At 43.1% G+C, this 23,404-nt stretch overlaps 1 protein-coding gene across 10 annotated transcripts in view; it reads right to left on the reverse strand.

Moving 5' to 3' along the window:
• The window catches only part of Asap1 (ArfGAP with SH3 domain, ankyrin repeat and PH domain 1), a 349,085-nt gene that overhangs the window by 82,204 nt on the left and 243,477 nt on the right, over positions 1 to 23,404 (reverse strand). For 4 of the 10 annotated variants that reach the window (XM_008845480.3, XM_008845487.3, XM_008845488.3 and 1 more), the window contains 7 exons: positions 19,465 to 19,539; positions 18,916 to 18,965; positions 14,548 to 14,677; positions 13,287 to 13,372; positions 8,698 to 8,773; positions 6,381 to 6,503; positions 571 to 579 (listed from right to left, as the gene is read on the reverse strand). In XM_008845480.3, the coding sequence (XP_008843702.1) occupies positions 571 to 579; positions 6,381 to 6,503; positions 8,698 to 8,773; positions 13,287 to 13,372; positions 14,548 to 14,677; positions 18,916 to 18,965; positions 19,465 to 19,539 (549 nt within the window). The remainder of the gene's footprint in view (positions 1 to 570; positions 580 to 6,380; positions 6,504 to 8,697; positions 8,774 to 13,286; positions 13,373 to 14,547; positions 14,678 to 18,915; positions 18,966 to 19,464; positions 19,540 to 23,404) is intronic. The other 6 variants (XM_008845489.3, XM_008845483.3, XM_008845484.3 and 3 more) reach the window with 2 other exon arrangements.

The raw sequence follows: 23,404 nt of genomic DNA on the forward strand, positions 1-23,404 counted from the left end.
TCTAAACATTAAGAAGAAACTTTCTGAGCAGGGCATCGACAATTAGTATATAATTCTTGGTACATAACTGACTACACACTGGGCATCTATAATTTAAAAACCTGAATTCTGAAAACTTTTCAGTGTTGAGGTGATGAGCTCTGGATGTGAGAGCACTTTAGATCTCTGAGTTTTGGATGAGGGATGTTCAATTGGCGAACTCGGCAAGCATCCTAGAATTCTAATGACAAATCCAGAAGCTCTTGGTCTCCAGCATTTCAGGTAAGGAATACTCTGCATACAGTGCTCTGTAAAACATGCCTATGTCAGCACTTTGTTTGAAACTATGGCTCTGTGGCATGAGAAATGATGTCGTGAAAGCAGTGCACGGGGCCAGGCCAGCAGCAGATGCAGACAAGCTTGCTTTCACTTTGGCACCTCACTGGTGCCTAACCACAGTGTCTAAGAACAGCATGACTAGAAACAATTATCACACTGTGAAGATGCAATGAATCATGTGTAAAAAGGAAGAACATGGACCTCTAGACATTCAAGTAAAACAATACATTTGCACAAAAAGTGTGAACTTACTCTCCTAGACTTCGATCAGGAAGGGCAAAAGCAACAGAAAAGAAAGCAGAGCATTTGAAAATATAATTAATTGTGTTAAAACATTAATCATCCATATTTAAGCAGTTTATATAATATACAGAGAAATATCATTATAAAGATGTATCAGAAAACCCACACAAACCTTTAGAATCATGATAAACTTTGGATGATGAAACAGTAAGGTATCTCTTTATTGAATTTTGTTATTTTAGGTCAAGTTTAGTAAGAAAATGAATGTATTAGCAGAAAATAAGATGGACATTTCCTCAGATAAAGCAGACAACCTCAAAAGCGAGAGCTCAGGGAGCCATGCTCAGTACAACCAAAATGATCACTCAGAAAATCTGAGAGCCACAAATTGTGAGTTCCTCTGTATTCTCACTTTCCAATCCAAGAGAACTCCGTGTGTGTGTGTTCATGCACACACATGCATGCAAATGTGTGCAAGTACATGCATGTATGAAGGCTATGGGTCAATGATAGGTGCCTTCCACTGCTCTCCTCCTTGTGTTTTGAGCAGTCTTTCACTGAACCTGGCCAGAGCAGTCAGCTAGCAAGCCCTGGGGATCCTGCTGTCTCCACCTACTCAGTGATTACAGGCATGCACTGCCATGCTTGGATTTTTATGTGGGAGCTGGGGATTCAAACTCAGGTCCTCATGATTGTGCAGCACACATTTTATCCCCTGAACCATCTCCCAAGCCCCCAAAGAAAAAAGTCCAGTTCATAAGAAGCACCTAAAATTTGATGGTGCTGAAGGAAAGAGCCACTAGCCTCTGGTTATTTACCAATGGCTCGTACCAAGCACAGGCTGACAGCCAGTTACAGCTTATTGGTTATTAAGGATCACTTTTTGTTAGGCAGTATGTGCTCAGTGATGCAAATTAACATTAGTAACAGGAAGGAAAACTGGTAGGACAATGTACCTTTGTAAAGCTATTCTATAGGTGATCAAATCCTGTGCTCAAACATGTCCCAAATACCTCTTGAGGGCTGGGACCCTGAATATGAGACAGTCCAAACTTTGTGCTAGCTGCTCATACTCTGACCAGTCACTGTCCTGCTCTCTCATGCAGGTAACTGAGAACTGACAGTAGGCTTTACCAGGCAAGCTGACTCCTATGAAAGATGTTGTAAATGTCAGTCACTACTGTTTTTTGAGACACTGTCTCCCTGTAGCCCCAGCTGGCCTGAAACTTGCTATGTACACCAGACTGGTCTTAATCTCACAGAGATCTGCCTGTTTCTGCCTCCTGTGCTGGGATTAAAAGCCTGCCCCACCAAGCTTGGCTGTCAGGCACTTTTTAATCTAAGGAAGTTTGCTCTTCAACAGGTCTGATTCCTTCCAGAAAATTGGACAAATCTGATCACGTGGAGGAGGGGTGTGGTAATGGACCAAGCTCTAGAAAGCTCCTGCAAAATTTCCTAATGTTTACTTTTTAAACTTTAAAAAAAATTATTTTATTTTATGTGTATGCATGTATTGCCTGCGTGTAGGTTAGTGCACCCATGTTGTACAATGCCTGAGGAAGACAGAAGAGGCTGTTGGATCCCCTGGGACTGGAGTTACGGATAGTTGTTAGCTGCCATGTGGGTGCTGGGATTCAAACCCGGGTCTTCTGCAAGAACCACCACTGTTCCTAACCATTGAGCCATCTCTCCAGCCTATTTATTTATTTTTTAACAAATTTTTTTGTGTGTGTCTATCCCAGAAGTCAGAAAACAACAACTCTCATTCCACCATAGGACTACTGGGGCTCAAACTCAGGTCTTCAGGCTTGGTGGCAAGTACCTTTACACATGGAACCATTTCTCTAGCCTCTAATGTTCACTTTTAAACAGAGCCATGGCCTTCAATGGCATAGTAATTTGGTTCATTAAGTCATCTCAGACCTGTATTTTCTGGATTGTTGGATAGAGCTAGGGATGTGTGGCTGGAATAAACAGCTCCGGTGTTAGGCCCAGAAACTTTATGTAGACCAGGTTGGCCTTGAACTCACAGAGATCTGTTTGCCTCTGCCTCCGGAGTGCTGGGGTCAAAGGCGTACGCCACCATGCCTGACTCATGAAGCCGTTCTCAAGTTTATTTACTACCAGCCTAAATAACCTTAAACTGTGAATAAGAGTTTGAAAAGGTTCCTCATACACGAGGGAAATATATACTTTTAGAGGTAAATGGGATGGCTGGACTCTGGGCTTTGGCCTAATTAACCAACAGGACAGAAGCAACATGTTTCAGAAGTCTAGCACAAACAACTCCAAATGAGCTAGGTTTCACAGATTTATAAAAGTAAATCAATGATTATTACTGCATTGAGAAATAATGGCCATTCTGCTTACTTAGTGGAATATCACCAATAAATGAAAAGAGGCTTTTATATTTGAGAAAGTAGATACTGGAAAATTACTAATATTTATAATTTAAAACATAAACACAACTGAAGAATGAAACAAGTTCTGAATTTATTGATAGCTTAACAGAAATCAACCATGTATTCACAAAAGAAAAATGCAAAAAACTTGCTCGGGCAAAAATATGTAACACTGAAAATAAACAATGAACTTTAAACCTTTGGGGAATTTGATGTGGTTAGCCAGGAAATATAAACTATACAAGGATCTACCTTATTGATTTTCAGTTCAACTTCTTCTTCCCTATTAGCAGTAGAGACAAATCACTACTGTATCTGAAATTACACTGACATGTAAATATAATTATTAAGGTGTAAAAATGTCACATTTCTCTAAACTGCATGCAATTCACATTTACTGATTTAATGGGTTTATAAATTTTTTGTTCCCATCTTAAAATTAAATCTCTACCACAGAAGCTTCAAATTTATAATGGAAAGTGTAGTTGGTAGTAAAGATTTGCTCCGTATCAGCTAATTTAAGACTACAAAATTTTTGGGTATGAAGCACATTGAGAAGGAGCAACACAGAATTGATCAAACTTTCAAACTGTGAAGGGCTATTCAGAGTCTGCCAGTGACTTGAGCTTTTAAATAATTCTGTGTCCTATAAATGTGACTTACAGATATCACTGTTAAAAACAGAATATTTACAGCCCTAATAATAGCTGTGTAGAAAGTAATTCTTTCAGGAGGTTAGGCTATTATTAAAGGCAAAGATGATTTCATGGAACATTTGCCAAATACAACAAAAACTTAATTTGATTTTGACAAGAAAAAAGAATGAGCTTTCCAAAAATCCGGGGAGCCCATTTACAACTAAAATTCTTTAACAGTTCCTTTATATTTACATTAATTTATTTATATTTTGCGTGTGTGTGTGCGTCCGTGTGTGTGTGTGTGTGTGTGTGTGCGTGTGTGTGTAAGGTGTGTGTTGAGGTCAGAGGACAACTCATAGGAGTCTGTTCTCTTTTTCCATCATGGGGGTTCAGGAGATCAAACTCAGGTCATCAGGCTTGGGGCAAGGGCTTTACTCACTGAGCCACCCCACTGGTCTCCTTTACAACTTTTTAATTGTCAGCTCGATACAATTTGGAAATCACCTGGGAAGGGAGTTGCAATGAAGGATTGTCTAGATCAAGCTGCCTTGTGGCCATGTCTGTAGGAACTATCTTGATCTCATTAATTAAAATGAAAAGACCTGCCTGAGGCATGGATCTTGGATTTCTCAGAGTAGAGAAAGTGAGCTGCTCTCTGCTCTAGACTGTGGATGTGATGCTAGCTGCTCAAGCTCCCAATGACGTGACGTGATGTTCCTGCAATGACACTGCTATGTGGAACTGTGAGCCAAATAACCCTTCTCCAGGATGCTTTTGCCACAGCAACAGGAAACAAAACTAAGATGGCCTCCTTTAATGAAGCCATGTTAAAAACTCGAAGAGGTTAAAGGTTAGATGATCTGCTGGGCACTTTTAATTTCTCTCTTTTAGGTTACTCTGCACTCCTGTCAAACACTGGGGTTATGGCAAGAACTCTCTGGTGGATATTCTCCTTCACATTTCATCTGTCACTCAGCATCATTACTTGCAAAGTTAGTTTGCAACAGGAGGTGATGAACAGCATTAGAAATGGATGCACATGCTGGGAAAGGTCAACTTTTCTTGTCAAATACTTGGGCGATGGTACCAATGGAAATGCATTCATCAATGTGGGGTGGAGATAAAAATAAATCACCCAACATTCATTTCATCATGCAGACACTGTTGTCATGAACTTTGTTTTTTAGCTAGCCTAAGAATAATACATTAGCATCTATGCAAAACAAAAGGACTTTGTTTTTTTCAAGAGAATGCCCCTACATAGGAAGGCTGTAACTGCTGTGTAATAAACAAAGGTAGGATATAGTTAAGTGCACACCAGAAAAGAAGATCCTTTCAACTTTCTCTGGACAGTTATTTGCTCTTGTCCATCTTTACTTGGGGTCTCTATTGCCTTTACACTGAGGCTCATTCAGGGAGATGATTTCTCTTGGGGTCTGATGTCAGCAGAGAACAGGGTCTGTGCTTCAGTCTCTGATACTAAGAAATTTACTGCAACAGTCTGTGGCTGCTGACCACAGGCACAGTCACCACGTGAGACTGCCTGGGTACATATTTTACCTCCATATACACACGTTCCTAGGAATCAAGCATACTGTATAGGAGAGCAAGTACCTAGAGTTAAAGAGCAACAGACTTTTACCAAACTCCAAAGGGTTCGTAAAAACTCATCTGGAGAATAAAAAGTACATTTACAGTCACTCAAAACAAACCTTCATAAGGCTGCAGAAAGGATGGGTACTGCAGGTCTCCCATGTGTTTTTCTTGGAGGTGGGGTGTGGGCTAGGAGGGCAGGTGCTTTATTTTTGCTTTGGACTCATGAATGCCTTTTAGAAATTTTAGGAGTTAAAGTGAGAATGTCATTGTTGTGAGCTATCCTAAGGAGATGACAATATAAATGTGCATTCTATGCAAGCATCAAGCAGCTTAACTGAATTTAAACTGCATCCACAGTAATTTCATAACAGACACATGTGACTGCTTCCCATGTAACAATGACAGTGACTATTCACTCTCATGATGAAATCATGCTGCCGAGCACACTTCCAGTGTCCTCCAAAATCAGGCCCGAATTTTTGTCTCAGAAACCCATGTCCCACTTGTCCACCCTTCCTGGCCTCAAAGTTTTACAGGGCTCTGAATACAGGGGCCCCCACCTCTGCGTCTTTCAGGGGTTCTCTCTGGCAATGTGTCTTAAGCAGCAGGGCAGCGTTTTAGTCATGACTATTCATTCTGCTAAGTCATTTGGCTAGAGAATGAGCTCCTGGTTGCAGGGCACTAAAGCCTGGCATCTAGTCCAGTGTCAGACCCACAGCTGGCAACGCCTGCACCAACGGTGTCTACAGCTAAGGATCAGGAATGCATTCACCTACATCTATCATGCATTCCACTGTTCAGGATCTAGGGGCCATCTCAACTGAATTTTAATTCCAGGGCAGAGCTTCTACAGGATTCTCTGTGGAAGTATTTTCTTAGTTCCTTGGCAAAATGAAACGTAGTGTTTCTGGCTTCAGAAATGGTCTGAAGCACAGAGCCTGGGGAGTACAGTCTGTCCTTCAAAGGCAACATCAAAATCTAGGGTTATAGAAGACTGTAGGACCAATGGGATATTTTATGCAGAAGGAGGCAAGGGGACACATTCCTACCCTGGGTATTACTGTAGGTGCACATTTGTAGCTTATACCCAATCTGTCCCCACAGCCACCCTGACAAGAAGCTATCAATGTGCTTGTTTCACAGATTAAGAAATACAAAGGCCATCACAAGCAGCCTCACTTACACTGTTGGCCCTGCTGGGAACATATAAACCACCTACTTCTTTCTGATCAAGCTGCAGTGAGGACTTTATTAAGTCTCGGAGTGCAGTTAGCTGTTTCTTTTCTTCATCTTGGGTCTGTTTTATCTATGAGAGAAAAATTCATTTCTGTTAATTGTCAGTTAAGTTTTTAAGAGTAAAGTTAAATTATCCAAATACACTACTCATTAAACAACTCAATTTTATAGTTGTCGAAAAATTTCCTAGTACAGTCCTTCGGAGTGCTTCACGTGTTATATAAGAGGCAGAGTCCTATCCTGACAAAGTGCCAGTGAGTTTTGAAATTAGTCAATCATGTCAGACTTTCTTATTAAGCAACAAATAAAGATCACCCAATGAACCCGTCTAAATATGAAATTGATTTGTTTCACATACACCTTCAACAGACATGCTGAAGACAATTTCCTACTAGAAACAGCTTCTAGCTTTGATGTACATATGTACACGCATATATTTTAGCATAGCTATGTTTTGGCTTCATCTATCACATAAGGTCAGGTGTGGAATCTGTTGCCTGTGGTGTCATGCTAGCTGCTCCTCAGTTTCTGTTTTAGAGCACTTTGGATCAGGGATGCCCAATTTGTTACCTGTAATTCTACAACCTTTTTTAAAAAAGACATATACTCGGGGCTGGAGATGGCTTAGTAGTTAAGAGCACTGACTGCTCTTGCAGAGGACCCAGGTTCAATTCCCAGTACCCACATGGCAGCTACAAAATGTCCTTAACTCCAGTTCCAGGGGAATCCGAAGCCTTCTTCTGACCTCCGTGGCATTACACGACACAGGTGCACTCACATACATGCAGGCAATACACTCATATACATTAAAAAAACAAAAAACAAAAAAGGGGGCTGGAGAGGTGGCTCAGCAGTTAAGAGCGCTGACTGCTCTTGCAGAAGACCAGGGTTCAATTCCCAGCACCAATATGGAGGCTGACAACCATCCCTAACTCCAGTTCCAGGGGATCCAAGAGCTCTTCTAATCTCTTTGGGAAGTATATGGCACAGGTGCATTTACACACATGTAGACAACACACTCAATACACATTAAATACATAAAAAGCTTTAAAAAACCTTAAAAAATATATCTTCTTTTAATACTCACCAACCAAGTGCTTTACAGGCTACAACTCTGCCAAATCTATTACATATATTTTCCCCTTAGAAAAGTTTTTTTTTTTTAACTTTTACAAAAACTTTATTGAGAATCTCATACATGCATATAAGGTGTTTTGATCAAATCCATTCTCACTCCCTCCCCTCCAACATTCCCCACTCTGAAGAGGTAACCCTAAAATCTTTTAAGGTTTAGATACGAGCTCCCAAATACTTTTGACATTTTGTCATTTTTGGCCTCTGGAACAGAGTATGTTGCTAAGAGGCCCAAGGACATTTTGACTTTTAGCCAAGAAACTGGCTACATTTCTTTGGGGTCTTTTTTACCCTAACTGCCTGTTACCCCAACTGCCTAGCCAGTTCCTACCTCCTAGTCTTATCATGCCATCCTCTGAAGGGATTATCCAAATTTCCAATAGGGAATAGGGAGGCAGACCACTCTGGCTTCTTCAAAAAAATTTTAAAAACATTTATTATTTTTATTTTTATGTGTATGAGTGTAATGCTTGAGTGTATGTAAGTGCACCTGTTTTGTGCAATGCCCATGGTGGTTGGAAAAGGGCTGGGGATCCCCTGGAACTGGAGTTAGGAACGGTTGCTAGTTGTCATGTGGGTTCTAGGAATTGAATCCAGGTCCTCTGCAAGAACAGTCAATGCTCTTTCTATTGCATCATCTCTCCAGCCCTTTATTTATTATTACAAAAGGAAAGCCATAGCTGGGTATGGTGGCACATGCCTTTAATCCCAGCACTCGGGAGGGAGAGGCAGGCAGATCTCTGTGAGTTCAAGGACAGCCTGGTCTACACAGTGAGTTCCAGGACAGCTGGGGCTACAGGAGACTCTGTCTCAAAAAGACTTTAAAAAAAAAAAAAAAAAAAAAAAAAGGCAAAGCCTATCTGGATGTTGCAGTGCAGGCCTTCAATCCTAACACCCCAGAGGTTAAGGCAAGAGGATCATGGGTTTCAGGCAGTCTAGGCTATATACAGCAAGAGCCCATTTCAAAGACAAATCAGACAAAAAAGGCAGGATAACCTAGGTATTAAGGAAGAAAAGAGACCCATAAACACATCACTTGACCTGTTCTGCTTAATGCCCTTCTGATATAGGTGTCAAGTTTACTGATGTTTATCACAAGCTAAACTACCTTTGCTATATAGAGAACTTACATTATATAAGTCAGCAGCCAGTTTTTCAATGTACTGTTTCAGTTTATCAGCTGTTTTCAAGCCATCCTGAAAGAAACTACAATGAAAACAACAGTGATTTACAAGCAGTAAAGAATGTAATCATGTGCCAAACCTGAAATCTTAGTCCCTACCCTTCTGTTTGTCTCCACAAAATAAATGTAAAACTAAGTTCAGTGTTTTATAAAGACGTACCAACAAGAAATGATGGCTACTATTTGATACCTGCCAGAAGACATCACAGTCACTACAAATTATACTTATAGTCCAAACACAGTCATTTCATAATGTGAATTCTGATCCACACAGGGATCAATTCCTCGTGGCCGAGCCTGTGTCCCTGGCAATAGTGAAATCCACTGGATGCCACAGGACATCCAGAGGTGCAGGCATGAGGCTCAATGTTCTTCCAAGTGGCTGGAGATCTTTGTGTCCTAACACCTACTCAGAGCACAGGACTTGAAAGCAATGGAACCAAGGGTCTGGAATGCTGTATGCTATCCTGCACCACATAAATAACAGGGTCACATTATTTCCTTTAATTGCAACAAGAGCTAACAACCAAAGAGCCTTTACTGCATGCCCAGGTCTGCATCACACACTTTTCATATGTTTAGCAGACAGCACACACAGGCAGAGGGACTGTACAACTTGTTCTGTTTAGAGATGGGATCGGGACCCAGGACTGCCTGATGCTGAATCTATTCTCATGGCTAGCATGTGAAGATATTCCTTGTCTTGGGTGGAACATTCCACTCGGGAGCCTCACCTGTAACATCAGTTTAGAGAAATTATGGGGCACTGGTGGTCAGAATTCTCTTTGGTGTACTGCACATTTCTCTAGCCATGTGCTGATCATAGATTATTTCTCCAGAGTAAGAATTATCAGCCTTGTGGTCTCCCCACAAAGGAGGACCATCTCATTCCACATCACACAGGGCCTACAACGAGGTCGATGCTCCAGGGCCATGACTGGAACATCAGTCCGCCTCAGGAGCCATGCATGTTTGAGTCTTTACAGGCACACTCACTGTCAGGATTACATCTTATCAGATCTGGCCTTTAGAGTGACTACTGAAGTTAGACAAGTACTGACTTTTTTGAGGGTTGACATCCTTAGCAGAAAACCTTTTCTAAAGTAAGGCGAACACTATTGTAGAGCGTCTTCTATCCACAGGGAACAGGAGGAAAGAGAGCTTTTTGGCTAACTGCATAACTGGAAAAGAGATTTAAATCCTCTTTTTTCTAGCATTCCGTTTCCCATCTCTGCTTATCTGGATGCAAGTTAAATTCCTCTGTATAGAATTAATGAACTTTAGTGTCAGGGCTGGAGTGATGTCTCAGCAGTTAAGAGCACTGCTCTGGCAGAGGACCTGGGTTCAATTCCTAGTACCCACATGGTAGCATACAATTGTCTGTAACTTCAGTTCCAGGGGAGCTGATTCTATCTTCTGGCCTCCATGGGCATTGCATGACACGGGAGCACCTACACACATGTAGGCAATACATACATACACATAACATAAAATATTTTATTAAAAAAATAAAGAACTTTAGTGTCCTGGCCGACGGTCTTTGCACTTTTATCTCCCTCCATTTTCTTTCAAAAGGTTTCGGTTCCAGCCCTGTTGTGTCATTTCTAGAGACTTGCTTCTTCTCGACCCATCCTCGACAGCTAGAACACACATTCCCATCACTGCATGAGTCTACAGGACAGAGCTGTGCTTCAAACAAGCAGCAAGCACTCGCACAGAACACAGAGAACGTTCCATTACCGCATGATCCTAGTGTAGACAAAACAGAACAAATATAGCAATCTCTCGAGTGAAGAGATTAATTAAGATATTTTGTTTTATTTCCTTTAATTTCCTTTAAATGTCCTAATTTTTTTCCTAAAATGGAACAAAGTTTTGAACCAAAATGAAAGGATCCAGGTTTAGACCAAGGGGACAAGCCTGAGAGAGCTCCTTTAAGAAATCACTTTAGGGCCATTTTCATTTCCTTAAGAAACAGGAATAGAATGAATAGTGAGGTGCAGAAGGAACAAAATGACAGTGGTCATTAGTAACACGGGCAATAACTCAGAAGTCACCGCTGCCTACACTGTCCCTCTGGGGACGCCCTCCTCCATGTTCATTCCTCTTGAGAGGGTGTTGCATAGACTGTCCTCCAATAGACAGACCATGGACAGACGCCTATTTGCCTAGGACCATCACGGCTAAGCTTGCTGACTATTATCATTCCCAGAAAGGAGGGGCAGGGAGAGTCAGCCACACCTCCCAACCAACCACTTGGCCCAAGTTACACGGGGGGAGGGGCTAAAGGTATATAAGTTGAGGAAATCCTAGGGAGGCTCTCTCAACATTTTCTGCTATGCCTGGATGGAGACTTTCCTGTGTGACTTTAGGAGGGAAGCACCCACACTCCTGTAAGTAAACCCTCACCCACTGCTCTGTATGTAAGCCCAGTAAACTCACTTGTTTTTCAGACTGTAGTTTGGTGAAATCATACCTCGGTTTGTCGTAAGGACCAAACCTAATTTGCACCAGAAGGAATTTTAGCTACACAGGGTCACAGGGATGTCAGCCAGGGATGGGAGGGCCTGAGCACCACTACCTTTTGTAGCACTTCATGAGGCAGTGGCCTCTCTCCCCGCCTCTTCCTTCCTCTCTACTGTGGTTGGCTTAGGTTATCGGCAATGCAAGGACTTAGGCATCAAGAGTGTATCTGGACTCCAAGCTTCACTACATCTGTGACCTTGGGCACATTATCCTATGTGCACTGCAGCATGCTCATCCAAATGTGGTCAGTTTCTCAACTCAATGAGCAACACAAGTGCTACAGATCTAAATGTTCTATTAATTGGAAAGTGAACAGCAGTATGAGTTCTGATTACCTGTCACTGAATGTAACACACATGCCTTCAAACAGAAGAAATTATAACAGCCTCTTGTCCCAGAGTCATTTTCTGTGCCCATTACCAAAACGCAGGAGTTTCAGAAAACAAATGATGGAACAGCCATGGTAACAGCAGTGAGAGCAGGTGGACACAGTCAAAGCGCTCCCCCCATTTCAACTCAGCCACCCCACAGCGCTCTAACTCAATGACTAATATGAGGTATTACCAGGGCAGATTTTCTGCTGAGTGTTAGCTGCTTCTGCTGAAAATCATCTGGAACTTGAAGTGCTCAGAAGAAATCTTTTGGATGAAAATGTGACTAGAAAATGCTTTGCCGGTCAACATGTGCTAGAGAGGGTCTAGAGGGACTGAGGTAAAAGAAGAAAATTTTCTGAAAGAAAATCTCCCCACCTTCCTAGGTCCAACGATGAGCAACTGACTGCTGAGCTCCAGCATCACCAGTCCTGTCACCTGAGGTCTCTGAAACTCAGCCTTTTCTTACAAGGAGGCTCCCCTGCTGATCTCTGGCACCAGATTCCAGTGGCCAAAGCCCGGTTGCCTTCCATGTCCAACCCCATGCACCACAACCTCCTTCAGGGCATAGACACTGTCTCCTTGGCTTCTCTGAAGGCATCTCTCCTGCTCCTGGTGCTTGTGGTACCACCCACTGTCCACTGTCTGACAGCTCACGGGTACCCGACTTCTTGTACCAGACAATGAATTCCAGACAGAAACTCTGTTTGATCCCTACCCCAGAACCTAGCAAGATTTGTGGTGGAGGCCAGTCAACATTCACAGCAGGGAAGCAGCAAAGCAGGAAGGAGTAAAGGAGGAAGGACTGACCACAAGAACATTGCTCATTCCAGCCTGACTCACAGAGGGGGATCCGATGCCCTCTTCTGGCCTCTGTGTGCATTGCACTTCATACATTCACACAAAACACTGATACACTTAAAATTTTTTTAAATTAATTTTAAAAAATTAAAAAAAGAAAAAGAAATAAAGATGAAAAATTTTAGTCCAAACTACAATCTGGGTCCATCATGGCTTACCTTGCCAGGTGTGGTGGCTCACACCTTTAATCTCAGTACTCAGGAGGCAGAGGCAAGCAGATCTCTGTGAGATCAAGGCCAGCCTGGTCTACATAGCAAGTTCCAGGTCAGCTGGGACTATAGAGACCCCTGTCTCAAAACCAAAATAAACAAAACAAAACCAGAACACCATTTCACAGAAATCCAGAGCTAAGCATTCACAATGCCCAAAGCATTAAACGTCATTTAATTTAGATGATGAAAACCCTCGAGCAACTCTGGGTGGGATACATGGGGTAAATGAGACAGTAAGACGGGCTAGGAGGCCAACACAATAGCTTCTCAGTGACAGGCCAACACAATAGCTTCTCAGTGACAGGGGCTCATGTGGTGCCCCGCTCCAGAGCTGTCAGGGTTAACTAATGGTTATGAGGGAGACAGTTTTTCAGAGTAATCACACAGGTGTCTATTTTGAACTACGACTGATTTATACAAAATACTGAGGGTTTAAGACAGCATTATTATTTCTTACTCATGTAGCAGAAGAAAAAAATCTTTACACCACTAAATGAACAAAACGATTAAGAGCACTGAGAAGAGTGAAGGAAGGAAGGGCTGGTCGGTACTAACACTGCACTTACTTGCACTGTGCGTGGTAGTACTTTATGAGATTCTGCAGCAGGTCCACACCCTTTTTGGTCTTGATTTCATTAACTTTAATGAGATACTGTGGAAATGAAAGAGAAATTTATGTTGATAATTCCAGATAGGGCTCTGGAGTCATGGGCTCATGTGGACAAACACCACTCCCAGACTGTAGGAGGCAGTGAGCCTCGGTGGCCCGAGACAGGTGAGCTTCACTTAAGGAATACTGATTGGGTGCAGTCACAGTGAATGTTAGCGTGTGCTAAGGTCTTACAATTAGTGAAGTCGACAAGCAAAAATGAAACACAGCACAACGATCTACAACTGACTGCTTCCCCTTGTTGCAGTGGATCTCAAACAGATGCACGTAATCCTGAAGGATGGACTACTCTGCAGAAAACAAAAAGGATGGGATTCTCTTCAAGAAATAAACCACAAGATAGCGAAGCTTTAAACCAAGGAGGTAACTCCGAAGAAAGTAATTCCTTTATTAAAAACAAAAACAAAAACAACCATGAAAAAGAATGGAGCGAGCTCAGTGCAGCTGCCTACACTGTACTGGCCTGGCTTTCATCACCAGCTAAGAGCTACCGACACTGCGTCTTTCTTGCTCACATGCTGCATTTTAAAAGTTCAGGAATAGAAAAGTTCAAGGAGTCAAAGGTTTATGAGGAAGAATAAGAGAAACAAAATCCCAGCAACAACAAAAAAATAAATTCAGGAGGAAAACTTAAAATTGAGCAAATTCTCCTTTAATATTTTCAAAAGTAGCTTTATAATGGGTGTCCAGGTCCAGGAGTGCAAGTTCTGGGGTGAATTCAGTTTGAGAACCACCGCCCTAAGATTAAGGTAGCATGCTTTTTACTGCTTTTCTGTGAACTCAGACTTTCTTAATGGGAAAGTTCTTTTAAACGCTCATTCAAACTGGATCCATGCTTTAGAAAACTCCCACATGCTCCAAAGTTGTAGCAGTCACCAATGTGACCTCTCAACAGCATTTCCCCCAACAAGCACTCACAAGCAACATTAAAGTTCTCACCAATGAGAGCCCCATAGGACCAAGGCTCAAAATACGAGACAACAGTGCAATGGCGGATCCCAAAGGGCTTGGAGAAAAAGGGAGATTAGAATCCTTAGGAAACAGTCCCTCCTCCAACTATCAAACACAGCCTGCCTTTTAGCATTAACTCTGCTGAACTAGCAGGGGAAGAGTACAGCTATTAAATTCCAGGCCCGTGACAAAAGGTCTGTTCTTACTTCACACATCTGGAGCTGAAAGAGGCGTCTTTCCTTCTCCATCTCTTCCGCAATCTCGGCCCCTGTGATCTCTGTGCGGATCATCCCGTGCTGTTTTGCATGCTCTCTTTTCTCCTTCTCGATTTTTGTACTGTAATTAAAGCAGATGTCACTTTTTAAAGACACTGTTGTACAACATCAAAAGTGAACAACCCTAATGCAAACTTGGCTCTGGATGATGATGTGCCTATGTGGGTCCATTAACTGTACCACATGCAGTGCACTGGGGTGGGTGATAATGGGGGCAGTGTGTGTATGTGTAAGGCCCTGGGTTTAACCCTAGCATTGCAAAACTATTCTTCAGGGCCAAAGAACACATATCTTTCCTTTAATGAAGGCCACTGATTAAGTACTAGTTAAGAGGCAAGAATTAAAAAAATATATTTTATTTATTATTTTAATTTTAAGTATATGAGTGCATTGCCTACATGTGTGTAAGTACACCTGTGTTATGCAATGCCTGTGGAGGTCAGAAGAGTGTGTTAGATCCCCTGGAACTGGAGTTACAGACAGTTGTTAGCAATCATGTAGGTGCTGGGAATCTGTAAGAACAGTCAATGCTCTTAAGTGCTGAATCATTGCTCCAGCCCTAAAAGAGGCAAGAATTTTAAATTGGTAGGATAATCAATCACTAGTAAAAATTTAAGTTCAAAGAGAACAAACGTGCATTTTCATCCAGGAATTTTCTCATATCTTCATTTTGCTCTTAAATGTGATGGAGACTTAAAACTCTCTTAGGTTTTGGCTTACTTGAGTAAACTTTGATGGTTTACCCTGTCTTACGTAAACTACTTTTTGATGAAAAAGAAGCAGAAGGCAGAGGCCTCAGAATTATTTGAAGACAGAGTACATAATATGTTTTGGTCAGTATGCTTAAAAAGTGGTCAAAGAAAATTTCCATCTCCCACTAGCACCTTTAATCATTTAGCCACTTGTCACTGGATTGCACAAGAAAGGACTGGGAGAAATCCTCATGTCTACTTTGGAATTTTCAGCAAACGTGGTGGAGAGTTACTCTGATTTACAAAGCTGCAGTTTGGCAACTCTTTGATGATGCCATGTAGGCAGTCAGTGAAGAAAGAAGTGGTTCCTCACAGGGACTCTACCTCCATGTGCACGCGCTTCTCTTTCCACATGGACCCCACGAGTAAAGGTGTAAGAAAATTGAAATCTTTCCAAAATAGGAAGAAGTGATGAAACAGTGGCTGACAGAACTCAATAAGCATTGGAAAGAGCAGCTCTGAGGCCAGGAGTCCGCCCTCCCAGGCCCCCATGCCTCACGAGGTGGGGCCGAGGTGACTATACAGCACCTGGAATACTAACAGTAGAGCTGTGCTGGCACCCTAAATCCTAATGCCCCAAAGGCGGCTCACTGGCCTTTAACTCTAGACCTCCTCCCTCTGTTCCCCAAGTGTTCGGGCTATACGTATACTCCACCATGTCTGGCCTGCCTTGGACATCCTGTGAGTAATGATCAAATCCGGGTTTCTTTTTTTTTTGGTCGTTTTGAGACAGGGTCTCCCTGTAGCCCTAGCTGGCCTGGATTCGCTATGGAGACCAGGCTGGCCGTGAACTCACAGAGATCCGCCTGCCTCTGCCTCCCAAGTGCTGGGAATAAAGGTGTGTGCCACCACACCCAGCCAAATCTGGGTTTTTATAGTCAGCCAAACTTTCTGTACAATGTTTGAAGACAAAGGAGGTCTGCTGTTTGGCAGAATCTTCTAGAGTCGACGGCCTGCTGGGACATGGGACTACACCAGGAAAGAGGATTATAACCCACAGTTGATCCAGAGACCGCTGGACAAGGGTGTCTCCAGACAGAAAGGAAGAAACAGAAGAGAACTTAATGACAACAAATATGTAACTACCACAGTAGCAACTGCAAGGTATTTTCTAAATAGAAATACAATTGGCATCTACACGAAGGAAATGAGGTAACTCGTTTGAAAGAGAAAAAAAGTCCTCTAAGAAAGTCCTGTAAGAAGGGAAGTTTGATCACAATTCACTATTGAGATAACCATGAGAATGAAGCACGGACAAACGCCTTATCAAAAAGATATAAAACCAAACTGGGAAATGGGGGAGAGGAGACTTCAGGATCAGGACAATGGGCAGAGCTGCTTCCTACATTTTCACCAGAAGCACACCTGAGAGCTTGGGGAGGGAGGTCACACAGCCAAAGTCGGGGGAGTGGGGGGAGCACACTCACTGCTAACCTATACCTGCCTACTACATCATTTATAAAGGGCCCTGAACCATTAGGAGCAGCCCGCATTTATCATAGACTCTGGAGGACAATATGAACAGATGAGTGGTGTTATGTGGGAGTGTGGTTCTTCCTAGAAGGCCTCCACACTTTGCTGATAACTTTTGGAGCAAGGTGTGGTGGTGGTGTAAGCCTGTAATTCAAGCATACAGTAAACAGAAGATCATAAGCTTGTGGCCAGCCTGAGCTACACAGCAAGTCCAAGGTAATGTCAGCTACATGATGAGACCACCTCCAAACACCATGAGGAGATGGAGCGGGAGAGTGTACACTTAGCATGTGCAGGACTGAAATCTGAGCCCCAGCATCATGAAAAGAAACAACAAAACTTGGTAGGAAACACTAAGTGACTTCCCCACTGACAACTGCTTCCACACTTGTCCTAGCTCACCAGTTAGAACTGAGCAGTAGGGAACTTTTATCTTGTGAAAATCATCAGAAAAAAGATCCTGGCTCCTGATCAAAACACTGGCCATGATTCTGAAGTCTAGGATCTTGACCACTGATTCCACTGCCTCCCAGGGCTACATGGAAGACAACCACATAAAATGTCTACATTCTGGGTTATTTGAAAGGTAAATTAACCATTTTTTTTCACAGTAGCGAAAGTATAGATTTATTAAAAGTGAAAGTAAAAGCAACATCGTATACTCCAGGGACTCGGAGTGGGCTCCAGCCAGCACAGGCTTCAAGAGCCTGAATTAACTTTCCTTGTCTATGTCATTTTGTTTGCTGTGTCTTAAAACTCCTCTATGAAATTTTAGGAAAGTAAAATTTTAGGAAAGTATTGATAAGAAGTTTAAAACAATTTTTTAAAAAAGCAACACCTTCCTTTGTGAGATCTTAAAACCAGAGTCTACTCCACCCACTATCCCTCAGCACTTTGTGAATATTCATGAGCCACCTTCCATAAGAAGGGGACAGTGGCCTGATACACTGGTTCACAATGGCTGACCATTATAAGAACCTTTTGGTCTTCAGCTGCTTTAACTGTCCACACAGAAAACGGTTCCTGAAATCCTGTGTCCTCATACTGCACTCACTACATAAGCACCATGGGGAATATACGCTTTAACTCTAAGCTCTTCTTTTTCGTCTGTTCTCTTTCTGCCCATAGAAATGTTTCATTAAGCAAATTTACATCCACAGTTACTCAGGTTCACCGCTAAGACTTTTTAAAATACACATCTTTCCCTAACTACCTACTGTCTGGTGTCACAAATCTCTCAGACTAATAATAAAGGAACGCAAGCTAGGCATGGTGGTGCATGTGTCATTCCAGCACCTGGAGACAGAGGCTGTCTGAGTTTAGGCTAGCCTGAACTATGATCTCCCTAATCACAAGAACTTTGGAGACAAGTGGTCTGGCCCAAGGCCATGCTACACTGCTTAGGCTGTGGGTCACATAGACCTAACGTGAATTCAACAGTTAGGAGCTGTATGATGCTCCACAGCTCCGTAGATGCTCTAGACCGTCTTCCTGATGAAGAGATTGAGAGTCGCACATGGATGTTAGAAGGTTACTCACACTAAGCACACTGTAGTGCAGATCCTGACAAACAAAAGGATGTCATAAACATTAGCTATTACTTTATTTCCCAACTATTGTACTATACAGAAATACAAATGGTTGTAGGTGCGTTGGCTACAATGAAAGAAAAGTTGTCATACACAGAGGCCTCCAACTTGATAGTTTATATCAGCAACCAAAGTAAATGACACTAAAACCAGATAATTAGCATAGGTGGTGTAAACACTTTTGTTTGGATTTTTTGAGACACTGTCTTGCTTGTAGCCCAGGCTGGCCTTCTATTCACTATGTACACTGGGATGCTTCACTTTTCAGCAACCTTGCTGCCTCAGCTCCGGAGTACTGGGATGATGGTGTGCACCCCCATGCCCAGCGATCACTTAAGTACATCAGCATGCATAGTTCTTATCGCTTAAAAGGACATGCACCTGTTTTTGTGCGATTCTAGGTAAGAGGGGCTCTGTTCTTTCCATCACTTTCTTAGGAAGCTCCTGACAGTAACAATAAAAAGCAAACAAACCACGAAACTTACAACTTTGTCTCATAATCTTTCCAGGCTTTGTCAAATGGCTTCTTGAGATCCTTAAAAAGGAAAAATTGAGAAAATTAAAACCGTCATTCACTTTTCCTTGAATAGATAATTGAAAAAAAATCAGTAAAAATGACTTCCTGTGTTGGATAGGGAAACTATCATAGACATTTTGGAGCACATGCACTGTTTATCTGTTTTCATGTGAAAAGCCCAAGAGAGGTAGGAAGGGTGGGTGCTCCTGGTTCATGAGGGAAGCTGGACCCAGAGGCTCTGAGAGCCTGGTCCTTGATGGGCACACTGGGGAGGCCAAACAGGTCCAACTTCTCTCTCCCATCCATGGAGGCTCCTGACAATCTTTCTAAAAGTGCCTAATCTTTGTTTTTTTTTTGTTCTATGAAAACGCATATCTTTTCCAATCATCATTTTCCAAGGACATTTACTCTATGCTGACAATGTTCACAGTGCCTTTCAAGTATTACTATGATCTAAAAGAGGAAGGAAAAATATCTTTTCAAGCTAGAATAGAAATCACCGTTTCTGGTCACTTACTCCTTTGACTCCCTTCAGGTCTCCTTTTAACAAGGAATCCAAGGTGAAGATCACATTGTGGCTCAGACCCTGGAGCTGAAAAAGCAAAGCAAAGATGGGAGACAGTTATTTTTAAAAAATGCACGCAACACAATGAAACTCACTCTTGTTGACTGAGCGGTGTTCGCCCCCCATCCCCCTGCTGTCATCCAGAGCTGTTTGTGTATCACCTGCATGACATCCCCACCCCATACTGCAGCTGAAGGAATGGGGAGGGAGGGTTGTCGTTGTGCAGAACTACAGCTGTGCACAGGGAGCTGCAGTGCGGCTCCAGAGCTATGTGCTGAGACACTGCTGTAGCACGTGTTACATGTGTGCACGGGTACACATGGCTGCCATTCATTTGAGCACTTTCACTGCACCATCTACCAAAATTGCTGCTCTTTAGTGGCCTGTCAGGAGTACAGAGGGACCACACAACTGTCTGTTTCCCTTTCACGCTCGATGACATCAGGGACAGTATCCTGAAATCATGTCTATCCCATCTTCTCACGAGAATCCATGCTGTCTAAGGACAGGGACCTTGATGCCTCTGCTCACAGCAGCAGCCTGACAATAGTTTTTATTTTTTTGAGACAGGTTGGCTATGTAGCCCAGGCTGGCCTTGATTTCATAATCTTCCTGCCTCAGCTACCTGTGTTCTGGGATTACAGGTTCCAGGCAATGTGCCACAGCACCCAGGTAAAGGAAGATCTTTAAAAGTAAAGCCTAGCTGGGGGCAGTGCTCTGGGCCTCAGCTTGGTACAGGAGTCTAAAGAAGCGGAGTGGAAGGGCTGCCAGCTGGAGAGAAGGGCAGCAGAGGAGCCAAGGGACAGTTTCAAATAACTCTCTTCAGTGAGACTCTGATAAATACTGGTGAAATCAGCTTTAATGGGGGTAGGCCTGAGACTGCAGTGATACGCAGAGCCAGATTTTCAGTGGTGATGGTTTTGTGGATCTCCTTCCTTAAGCAACAGTTTATCCCCATGTAAGTACAGTTACATGGCCCACCCACCTACTGGCTCTAAACCTGACACTATGCTGGGACAGGACGGAAGAGATGAGCAGCCTACCACTCCTGCCTCTAGAGGGCTTCCTCTCTCCACTGGTGGTGGGCATGCAGAAATGCCACCCTTGATGCTGTGACAAGTGTGTGAGAGGCCAATGGAGAACATGGTGTGAGGGAATCCAATGTTGCCCGTCGACCCGGTGCTGACCTCTTAACCACATGGGGAGAGGGTAGGGTTGTGTCCTACTCCCAGCAGCTGAAGATGGAGTCAATGCATACGTTCAGAGCCAGTTCATTCCAGATACTTAGGGAGTGCTTAAGACATTTTTAGCATGCCACAAGGCGCTAACTATGAAGAAGGCAGAAGGGGCAAAAGGGGGCCAGGAAGAAAACTGTCCTTCGGCTCCTCCCTCTCCCTAGTGCCTCCCTCTTGCTCGAATTTGCCCACCATGTGTAAGTCATTCAATCTCTGTGCTCCCTAAACTCCCACTGACTCTGCTTCCAAGGAAGGGTTTCCAATGTCACCACCACAGGGCGGGGGTCACACACAGCACTTCATGGCTCAAAGATGCCTGACCAGACATCTCTGTGGCTTTGCCGCCACCTACAGAGACGCCTAGCTGGCAGGCCAGACTCCTTTGAGCTGACTTTGTGAAGATCTATAGCAATGGCCGTGGCAAAAGGCCATGTAGAATTTATAACTGTGGCCCTCCAGATGGCCAGGTACATAATGTGATGCGGACTACATCCTCACGTGGAAGCAACAAAGGGGGAAAGGAGGTAATAATGAGGAAGGGTGGAAAGAAGCTTTAAAAAACCAAACAAAAACCACTGGCTTTAGGCATGACGGGGGGGGGGGCGGTGGCTGACAAGACAACCCTTTGCCCTGGGTGGTATTTCGCTCTTAGCTAGGTTTCATTCCTGGGGTACAAGGCCCCAGCAACCCGTCCTATGGCTCTTCTGAGAGTATGTGAGGAAGGGTGGAGCCAACTTGCTCTTCACTCGTTCCTCTGTTCGTGAAGATCCTTACACTAGTTCTCCTCAAAAAGCCCAGCACCTTTACCACTTGTGAATACGTTCCCTTGTGCCTTTGCTGCCTGTGTCTCCAAGTACGTGCAAACCTCTAGAAGGTGGGGCCTGCGTGCCACTGTTATATTCCCAGACTGGGCACTGTGGTCTCAAGGTGCTGCTCCAGTGGGACGTGCAGAAGGAATGAACAGCACTGCGTACACAAGTTCTCTCCAGGGCCGTTTACACCAACGAAAGCGAAGTGCCTATCGACACAGCTGGCAAGGGAAATGATAGCACTCAGGAGAATCCACTTGATGTCTAACTTTGGAAGTATCTCCAAAGTAAATATTTATATGATAAAGGAAAAGAATTAAAAAAGTACTTAGAGGGGACAAGGATTTATTTCTAAAAAGAGGGGGGAAAGGGTGTATGCTTAATTTAAAAAATATTTTATTATTTTTACCTTCTGTGTATGAGTGTATTGCCTGCATGTATGTTAGAGCACTGTGTCATGTAATGTCTGTGGAGGCCTGAAGAGGGTGTCAGATCCCCTGGAATGGGAGTTATAGTTATCAGCCAACATGTGGGTGCTGGGACTCAAACCTGGGTCCTCTGCAAGAGCAGCCAGTGCTCCAAACTGCTGAGCCATCTCTCCAGTCCCTGCTTTCATTATTTTTAAAGGAGTCCACAGCATCTGCAGGTGTCCCTGTCCTGAGATGAAGCTAGAAAGTGGGATGCAGCAGGAAGGGGGTTTCTTGCATAATTTTTTTAAGGACAAGGTAAAGCATTGGTAAAGTGCTTACTTTGCAAGCATGAGGTCCCACGTTAGAGCCCCAGAACCCCCTTTTTTTTAAAAAAAGGTGGCTATATATGGTGGTACACACTTATAATTCTAGCCCTAGGGAGAAGACAGGAGGATTCCTTGGAGCTCCCTGGCCAGCCAGCCGAGACTACTTGGTGACCGCTTAGTCTAATGAGATAGCATGTCTCAAAAAACAAGGTGGGCAGCAGCCAAGAAATAGCCGAGGGTGTCCTCTGGCCTTCACATATGTGCATGCACACACGCACGCACAAACTCACACAGACAACCATACCAATTTTTAAAAAACAATAATGTATCGCTTCTTAAAAAACACTCAAAATTTAAAACAAAATGTGAAAAACGGTGATTAAAGTGCATTTTAACTTTCAGTCCTAAATTATGGCTTTCAAAAATGCCTCAAATCCTTTGTGAAGGAAGCCAAGAAAACAATTTTGACTGCTATCTTGATCTGAAGGTTGTGTTACAACAACAACGACAGTATGAAATCTGTGGTTAGTGTAAAGGTTGCTCTTAAGGAAAAGTCCTCCAAGCCCATGCACTAACCACACACAACGACCTTCTACACCATCACTGTGGTTAGGTATGGTGGGGGTGGAGGGCTTTAGCTGTACTGATGGAAAACCCTAAGAATTAAGAGTTTCTTTGTGGTTATCTGCACATGCATTCTTAGGGAATAATAAGAAACCAAGAATACAAAACATTATGTATTAGAAATTTATATTCCCCCCCCCCCCCCCCCCAAGAAAACCACACAAAAAAAAAAAAAAACAAAAAAAAAAAAAAATTGTTTTTTAAAAATTTTTACCCCCCCCCCCCCCCCAGTGACTAAGCCTAGGAAAAAAACCACAGGGAAAAAAATAAATTGACCAACTCTTTATAACTTACTTCCCTGGAAAAAGTTAACTAAAAAACTACCCATCAGTTGTCTTAAATGACAAGGGCCTGGGAGCTGCAGGGTAGCCCTCTGAAGACTCGGAGAGGGGCAGAGAGAAGGAGACCCATCTCAAGAGCTGGCAATCTTTAGCAAGCGTTCTCTCAAGCACAGAACAGTTTCTTTCCCTAGAAATTTCAAAGGAGGA

This window comes from Nannospalax galili, unplaced genomic scaffold, assembly GCF_000622305.1.
Source record: "Nannospalax galili isolate Female #2095 unplaced genomic scaffold, S.galili_v1.0 scaffold380, whole genome shotgun sequence".
In the NCBI taxonomy this organism is placed as follows: Eukaryota; Metazoa; Chordata; class Mammalia; order Rodentia; family Spalacidae; genus Nannospalax; species Nannospalax galili.